At 43.2% G+C, this 9,402-nt stretch overlaps 1 protein-coding gene across 1 annotated transcript in view; it reads right to left on the bottom strand.

The window, feature by feature from the left end:
* Window positions 1–1,731: 1,731 nt before the first annotated feature.
* Window positions 1,732–9,402, bottom strand: part of mmp23bb (matrix metallopeptidase 23bb) — a 34,468-nt gene continuing 26,797 nt past the window's right edge. The window contains exons 5-8 of the mRNA XM_014161951.2: window positions 4,184–4,348; window positions 3,729–3,839; window positions 2,963–3,089; window positions 1,732–2,607 (exon numbers count right to left, since the gene is read on the bottom strand). Coding sequence (XP_014017426.2) covers window positions 2,415–2,607; window positions 2,963–3,089; window positions 3,729–3,839; window positions 4,184–4,348 — 596 coding nt within the window. The 3' untranslated portion in view covers window positions 1,732–2,414. The remainder of the gene's footprint in view (window positions 2,608–2,962; window positions 3,090–3,728; window positions 3,840–4,183; window positions 4,349–9,402) is intronic.

Below are 9,402 nucleotides of genomic sequence, written 5' to 3'. Positions count from 1 at the left end.
AATTTCTGCTTGAATGCATACATATTCACCCCCTTTGCTGTGGCAAACCTAAATCCATTCAAAATTGCAGTAATGTCCTTTAACAAGTCACTAAATAAATGTAATGGAGTCCATCTCTTTGTGCAACAACATTTGTTAATGTTATTTCAGAATAAATACCCATCGTTGTAAGGTCCCTCAGGTGGTTAATAGATTTCAAGCAAATATTTAACCTCAAAGCTACCCTGGAGCTTTCAGAACATCCATTAATAGATTTATAGGCAGGTACAGATCAGAAGAGGGTCCTTTAAGCATGGTCAAGTTAATAATTAAGCTGTGAATGATTTATCACACATACGAAACAAAGATCTGTCCATATATCCTAACTGAGCTGCCGGAGAGGAAGGTAATGCAATGTCACCGCGAGGCCAAGGTGATTGTGAAATAGCTAGAGTTCCTTGGCTCAGATGGGGAAAAAAAGATAAACAACATTGCAGTCACTCCACAATACTAGCAGGGTCAAAATAAAAATGGTGCAAAGCCCAGGTAAAACATATTCAGTCTGTTGAACGCCTGGAAAAGAGTTTCACATTTCACCAGGACAATAACCCAGAATAAGACCAATGTTTACATACACCTTAGCCAATTACATTTAAACTCAGTTTTTCACAATTCCTGACATTTAATCCCAGTAACAATTCCCTGTTTTAGGTCAGTTAGGATCACCACTTTATTTTAAGAATGTGAAATGTCAGAATAATAGCAGAGAGAATGATTTATTTCAGCTTTTATTTCTTTCATCACATTCCCAGTGGGTCAGAAGTTTACATACACTCAATTAGTATTTTAGAGCATTGCCTTTAAATTGTTGAACTTGGGTCAAACGTTTCGGGTAGCCTTCCACAAGCTTCCCACAATAAGTTGGGTGAATTTTGGCCCCTTCCTCCTGACAGAGCTGGTGTAACTGAGTCAAGTTTGTAGGCCTCCTTGCACGCACAAGCTTTTTCAGTTCTGCCCACAAATGTTCTATGGGATTGAGGTCAGGGCTTTGTGATGGCCACTCCAATACCTTGACTTTGTTGTCCTTAAGCCATTTTGCCACAACTTTGGAAGTATGCTTGGGGTCATTGTCCATTTGGAAGACCCATTTGCAACCAAGCTTTAACTTCTTGACTGATGTCTTGAGATGTTGCTTCAATATATCCACATAATTTTCCTACCTCATGATGCCATCTATTTTGTGAAGTGTGCCAGTCCCTATTGCAGCGAAGCACCCCCACAACATGATGCTGCCACCCCCATGCTTCACGGTTGGGATGGTGTTCTTTGGCTTGCAAGCCTCCCCCTTTTTCCTCCAAACATAACGATGGTCATTATGGCCAAACATTTCTATTTTTGTTTCATCAGACCAGCGGACAGTTCTCCAAAAATTACGATCTTTGTCCCCATGTGCAGTCGCAAACCGTAGTCTGGCTTTTTTATGGTGGTTTTGGAGCAGTGGCTTCTTCCTTGCTGTGCGGCCTTTCAGGTTATGACGATATAGGACTCATTTTACTGTGGATATAGATACTTTTGTACCTGTTTCCTCCAGCATCTTCACAAGGTCCTTTGCTGTTGTTCTGGGATTGATTTGCACTTTTCGCACCAAAGTACGTTCATCTCTAGGAGACGGAACGTGTCTCCCTCCTGAGCGGTATGACGGCTGCGTGGTAGGCCTTGAAATACATCCACAGGTACACCTCCAATTGACTCAAATTATGTCAATTAACCCATCAGAATCTTCTAAAGACATGATTTTCTGGAATTATCCAAGCTGTTTAAAGGCACAGTCAACTTAGTGTACATAAACGTCTGACCCACTGGAATTGTGATACAGTGAATTATAAGTGAAATAATCTGTCTGTAAACAATTGTTGGAAAAAATACTTGTGTCATGCACAAAGTAGATGTACTAACCGACTTGCCAAAACTATAGTTTGTTAACATAGTTTGTTTCCATTGGTCAATTATCTGTTGATTCTAAGGTTAAACTTAAGGTTTTCTGTTTTCTGTGGGGGTTTTTTATTTTAGGGAAAGGGGGATACCTAGTCAGTTGTACAACTGAATGCCTTCAACTGAAATGTGTCTTCCGCATTTAACCCAACCCCTCTGAATCAGAGCTCACAACCCCTGATTGAATAAGGTCCAATATGTGGCAGTCTTGGCTGATTTTAATTATCAGGTTAATATTTGTAAGCAGGAAGCCGTCATGCTGTGTATGATGATGTCAAATTGCTGAGTTCACTTTTAATATTATAATTGTTGCCACCTGTATTCCAATGCGGCTAGCGGAGAGGCACATGTGGCACAGCTGTGGGTTCGTCCTCTTTTCCTTCATGCCTCATACTTTCCTTCCAAGCTCTCATTCTTCCCTTCCCTCACTCACTCCGTTCAGCTCAACTGTTGGAGGGCTGTTCAGGCTTCAGCCGGATGGCCCAGGAGTTTGCAGAGACCACATTGCCGCTACGATGGATGCGACAGGTGTAAGTGCCCTCGTTAAACTCGTTGGCGACGATGCGGAGGTCACGGCCCTTCATGATGATGTAGCCGGGGATAGAGATCAGGAGCTGTTCTCCATCCTTGTACCAGCTGGAGCAAGGTCAAAGGTCATACCAGGGACCAGCACGGGAAGAGAGGAATCAATCATTGAAATGTTATGTACATACATCCAACAACCTTTGCCAGAAACATAGTCACAGTAAAATAAGAAATACTCCCATAAAAAGACCTGACAGAGCAATTGGAGAATCTGACCATTAATTATGGTATATAGTGGTCTGAGATTTGGACAAGCCGTCTGCCCTGCCTCTGGATCACTTGTATTGTGTACCGTCTAGCTCTCTCTCTCTCTCTCTCTCTCTCTCTCTCTCTCTCTCTCTCTCTCTCGTCCAATAAACACCAAAAATATGATTTGTACATTACTGTATTTAGACTATTCTCTCACCTGACTTTGGGAGGCGATCTAGGATTCTTCGTCCCACACCGGAAGCCCACAACCTTTCCACGAGGAACCATCTTGACCTTGACGTTGGCAGGCAGTGGAGTTGGCGTGGTAATGGCCTCAAGAGGCTCTACAGGAAGTGAGTGAAATACCAGGACAGTCATGATACTTCCCCCACAAGATAGGCCTAATATTCTTCTGTGGGTTTTTCTCAGTTCATCTGTCCCCAATTCCTCGCATCCTATTTCCTTTCCTCCATCTCAAAACAAACCGGAGAAGAAGGTCTGAGGGGAGAGACCTTGGACGTTCTCCTCCAATATGGTTGAGAAAGAGGAGAGAAGATATGATGCGAGGAATTGTGTAAAGATGAGTCTATTTGGGGATAAAACATATGCCACAGAAGTGATATCAGTACAGTAGGACAAGGGAGGACACAGAACACAGAGTTGGGCAAGCTAAAGCCTGAATGTTGGCAACATAACACAAGGTTTAAGCATTTTAGTTATCCGTTTCGCAACTGTCATCCAAATCTTCTTACAAATCCAGGCAGGTCCAAAATCAAATCTGTCAAAACCAGGATAGATCCACATTTAACTATTGAGTCCTGATCCATTTGCTGGCATAAGACAGTCCTAAAAGCATGCTGTTAATAGGATACCATGTAGATACATGGAGAATGCAACTTTACATTCAATTTAAAATCCAACTGGTGAACTGCAGTGTAGTTAAATTAATGTACAATCAAGAGTGGACAATATGCCTGTCTGACCATAGCAGAGGTCACATCGTCGGGCACAGTGTTTCTTCATGAAACTCTTCCTCCTTTCGCAGAAGCCAAGGCGAGCCCATGGATCACACACACGCTTCTTGTCTGTGCATCCTGGAATACAACACATATATAGACATTTGTGGTTGCTCTTAGTGTTTTCTTTGTGTTATGTCTTATACCTGTGTAATAAAGCTGTAATTACTTGTGTATCAACAACATTGTATTAACACATTACATAGTACTGTAGTATTTCTATTGTTATTGTTGTAATTGCACAATGAGTTGAGCGGGAATTGGGGGAATAGAGAATATGTTAGTACAATGTTAAGACAATGTTAATACAATGTTAGAAATTACATCATTACAATACATGTATGAAATGTATATATATAAAGTCTTAATTTATCCTCGCACACAAACAAAAAAACATATGATTGATCTGAGTGTTCCTTCACCATAGAGGCGCTGGATTCCCCAGATGTCGTCCTGGGCAATGTTCCTCTGGCCCGTGTAGGTGGCATTGGGGTGCATCAGGGCCTGGGGGTCACGGGAGTGCCACAGCCCCAGGGCGTGCCCGATCTCATGAGCCGCCACCTGTACCAGGTCATTCAACCATACACCTGGGGAAGGGAATAGGCACAATTACGCAGGTACACAACTTATATCAAAGGACAAGGGGGATTGGGATCCCTCGATAGAATACGTAGAGTCATTATAGACGTGATCATTGTTGAGGAAAAATAAAGATTCTAGAATGGTGTGTTGGTATACACAGGTAACTGCCCCAAAAAAAGGAAACACGAGTAAATGAGAGATACAAAGTATATTGAAAGCAGGTGCTTTCACACAGGTGTGGTTTTCAGAGTTAATTAAGCTATTAATGTCCCATCATGCTTAGGGTCATGTATAAAAATGCCGTGTTGCCCATTATTATGAGTACCATGGGTAGAACAGGAGATCTCAGAGAATTTTGAAAGAGGGGTCTCAAAGAAGCATAGGGGGTTAAAAGGGTGTGTGTGTGTGTGTGTGTGTGTGTGTGTGTGGTGTTTCTCGTGGAAGAATGTTGTCGAAACCCTCCAATAGAGTTCCAGACACTTGTGGAAATTATGCCAGAGGCATCATGCCCATAGGTGGCACAGGTGCCCGTGCCACCTCAGATTTGTCCTGTTAAAAAATATACATATACACTATATATACAAAGGTATGTGGACACACCTTCAAATTAGTGGATTCGGCTATTTCAGCCACACCCATTGCTGACAGGTGTATATAATCGAGCACACAGCCATGCAATCTCCATAGACAAACCTTGACTTTCAATGTGGCACCGTCATAGAATGCCATCTTTCCAACAAGTCAGTTCGTAAAATTTTTGCCCTGCTAGAGCTGCCCCGGTCAACTGTAAGTGCTGTAAAATGTGAAGTGGAAACATATTGGAGCAACAACGGCTCAGTGGCGAAGTGGTAGGCCACACAAGGTCACAGAACGGGACCGCCAAGTGCTGAAGCACGTAGCGTGTAAAAATCGTCTGACCTCGGTTGCAACACTGACTAACGCGTTCCAAACTGCCTCTGGAAGCAACGTAAGCACAATAACTGTTTGTCTGGAGCTTCATGAATTGGGTTTCCATGGTCGAGCAGCTGCACACAAGCCTAAGATCATCATGCGCAATGCCAAGTCTTGGCTGGAGAGGTGTAAAGTTCCCCGCCATTGGACTCAGTGGAAACGCGTTCTCTGGAGTGATGAATCTAGCTTCACCATCTGGCAGTCCGACGGACGAATCTGGGTTTGACGGATGCATAGTGCCAACTGTAAAGTTTGGTGGAGGAGGAATAATGAAATTCTAGAGGATTCTGTGCTTCCAGCTTTGTGGCAACAGTTTGGGGAAGGCCTTTTCCTGTTTCAGCATGACAATGCGCCTGTGCACAAAGTGAGGTCCATACAGAAATGGTTTGTCGAGATCGGTGTGGAAGAACTTGACTGGCCTGCACAGAGGCCTGACCTCAACCTCATCAAACACATTGGGGATGAATTGGAATGCCGACTGCGAGCCAGGCCTAATCACACAACATCAGTGCCCGACCTCATGTTCTTGTGGCTGAATGGAAGCAAGTCCCCGCAGAAATGTTCCAACATCCCATGGAAAGCCTTCCCAGAAGAGTGGAGGCTGTTATAGCAGCAAAGGGGGGACCAACTCCATATTAATACCCATGACTTTGGAATGAAATGTTCGACGAGCAGGTGTCCACATACTTTTTGTCATGTGGAGCATATAGTGCCTTCAGAAAGTATTCACATCCCTTGACATTTTCCACATTTGGTTGTGTTACAGCCTGCATTTAAAATGGATTCAATTGAGATTTTATGTCACTGATCTACACACAATACCCTATAATGTCAAAGTGGAATTATGTTTTTAGAAAGGTTTACAAATTATTTAAAAATGAAAAGCTTAAATGTCTTGAGTTAATAAGTATTCAACCCTTTTGTTATGGCAAGCCTAAATAAATTCAGCAGTGAAAATGTGCTTAACAAGTCACATAATAAGTTGCATAGACTCAATCTGTATGTAATAATACAGTTTAACATGATTTTTAAATGACTACCCCATTTCTGTACCCCACAGGGGTGGCCGGGGGTGGTTAGAGCGTTGGGCCAATAACCGAAAGGTTGCTGGATCAAATCCCTGAGCTGAAAAGGTAAAAATCTGTCGTTCTGCCCCTGAATGAGGCAGTTAACCCATTGTTCCCCGGTAAGCAGTCATTTTAAATAAGAATCTGTTCTTAACTGACTTGCCTAGTTAAATAAATGTACAAAAATACAGTTGAAGTCGGGAAATGTACATATATCTCAGCCAAATATAATTAAACTCAGTTTTTCACAATTCCTTACATTTAATCCCAGTAAAAATTCCCTGTCTTAAGTCAGTTAGGATCACCACATTATTTTAAGAATGTGAAATGTCAGAATAATAGTAGAGAGAATGATTTATTTCAGCTTTTATTTCTTCCATCACATTCCCAGTATGTCAGAAGTATACATACACTCAATTAGTATTTGGTAGCATTGCTTTTAAATTGTTTAACTGGGTCAAACGTTTCGGGTAGCCTTCCACAAGCTTCCCACAATAAGTTTGGTGAATTTTGGCCCCTTCCTCCTGACAGAGCTGGTGTAACTGAGTCAAGTTTGTAGGCCTCCTTTCATGCACACGCTTTTTCAGTTCTGCCCACAAATGTTCTATGGGATTGAGTTCAGGGCTTTGTGATGGCCACTCCAATACGTTGACTTTGTTGTCCTTAAGCCATTTTGCCACAACTTTAGAAGTATGCTTGGGATCATTGTCCATTTGGAAGACCCATTTGCGACCAAGCTTTAACTTCCTGCCTAATGTCTTGAGATGTTGCTTCAATATATCCACATAATTTTCCTACCTCATGATGCCATCTATTTTGTGAAGTGCACCAGTCCCTCTTGCAGCAAAGCACCCCCACAACATGATGCTGCCACCCCCGTGCTTCACGGTTGGGATGGTGTTATTCGGCTTGCAAGGCTCCCCCTTTTTCCTCCAAACATAACGATGGTCTTTATGGACATTTTTGTTTCATCAGACCAGAGTACAATTTCCACAAATGTCTTGTTAACGAACTAGTTTTTGCAAGTTGGTTAGGACATGACACAACTCATTATTACAACAATTGTTTACAGACTGATTACTTCACTTCTAATTCACTGTGTCATAATTCCAGTGGGTCAAAAGTTTACATACACTAAGTAGACTAGGGAGTGTTTTAGGATAAAAATTAACGTAATAGAGCCATGCACAGACAAAATCCTAGAGGAAAACCTGGTTCAATCTGCTTTCCAATAGACACTGGGAGGTGAATTCACCTTTCAACAAGACATTTACCTAAAACACAAGGCCAAATAAATACTGAAGTTGCTTACCAAGAAGACGATGAATGTTCCTAAGTAGCGTAGTTACAGTTTTTAATTAAATCGGCTTGAAAATCTATGGAAAGACTTGAAAATGTCTGTCTAGCAATGATCAACAACCAACTTGAAAGCGCTTGAATAATTATTTAAAGAATAATCGGCAAATATTGTACAATCCAGTTGTGCAAGGCTTTTAGAGACTTACCCAAAAAGACTCACAACTGTAATCGCTGCCAAAGGTGATTTTAACATTTATTGACCCAGGGCGTTTTATACATATCTAATCAAGATATTGTATTTTCCATTAATGTAGCTAATAGTAGTACTAGCCTCTCTACACTGGCTTCCTGTTAAGGCTAGGGCTGATTTCAAGGTTTTACTGATAACCTACAAAGCATTACACAGGCTTGCTCCTAGCTATCTTTCCGATTTGGTCCTGCTGTACGTACGCTGCGGTCACAAGACGCAGGCCTCCTTATTGTCCCTAGAATGTCTAAGCAAACAGCTGGAGGCAGGGCTTTCTGCTATAGAGCTCCATTTTTATGGAATGGTCTGCCTATCCATGTGAGAGACGCAGACTCGGTCTCAACCTTTAAGTCTTTACTGAAGACTCATCTCTTTAGTAGGTCCTATGATTGAGTGTAGTCTGGGCCAGGGGTGCAAGGTGAACGGCAAGGCAATGGAGTGACAAACCACCCTTGCTGTCTCTGCCTGGCCGGTTCCCCTCTCTCCACTGGGATTCTCTGCCTCTGACCCTGTTTTTCAGGGGCTGAGTCACTGGCTTACTGGTGCTCTTCCATGCCGTCCCTAGGAGGGGTGCGTCACTTAAGTGGGTTGAGTCACTGACGTGATCTTCCTGTCCGGTTTTTCACCCCTTCGAGCTTGTGTGGTGGAGGAGATCTTCGTGGGCTATAAGCCTTGTCTCATGGTAGTAAGTTAGTGGTCTGTTGATATCCCTCTAGTGGTGTGGGAGCTGTGCTTTGGCAAAGTGGGTGGTGTTATATCCTGCCTGGTTGGCCCTGTCAGGGGGTATCGTCGGACGGGGCCACAGTGTCCCCCGACCCCCCCGTCTCAGCCTCCAGTATCTATGCTGCAATAGTCTATGTGCCGGAGGCTAGAATCAGTCTGTTATTTCTGGTGTAATTATCCTGTCTTATCTGGTGTCCTGTGTGAATGTAAGTATACTCCCCCTAATTCTCTCTCTCTCCCTCCCCTCCCAGAGGACATGAGCCCTAGGACCATGCCTCAGGACTACCTGGCCTGATGACTCCTGGATGGCCCCAGTCCACCTGGTTGTGCTGCTGCACCAGTTTCAACTATTCTGCCTGCGGCTATGGAATCCTGACCTGTTTACCAGACGTGCTACCTTGTCCCAGACCTGCTGTTTTCAACTCTCTCTCTCTCTACCGCACCTGCTGTCTCAACCTCTGAATGCTTGGCTATGAAAAGCCAACTGACCTTTACTCCTGAGGTACTAACCTGTTGCACCCTTTACAACCACTGTGATTATTATTTGACGCTGCTGGTCATCTATGAACATTTGAACATCTTGAAGAACAATCTGGCCTTAATGGCCATGTACTCTTATAATCTCCATCCGGCACAGCCAGAAGAGGACTGGCCCACCCCTGAGAGCCTGCTTCCTCTCTAGGTTTCTTCATAGGTTCCTGCCTTTCTAGGGAGTTCTTCCTAGCCACTGTACTTCTATATCTGCATTGCTTGCTGTTTGGGGTTTTAGACT

This window comes from Salmo salar, chromosome ssa20 (assembly GCF_905237065.1).
Source record: "Salmo salar chromosome ssa20, Ssal_v3.1, whole genome shotgun sequence".
Classification (NCBI taxonomy): Eukaryota; Metazoa; Chordata; class Actinopteri; order Salmoniformes; family Salmonidae; genus Salmo; species Salmo salar.
Note: the sequence above shows the minus strand (reverse complement) of the source record. Positions and strands in the feature narration are given on the sequence as shown.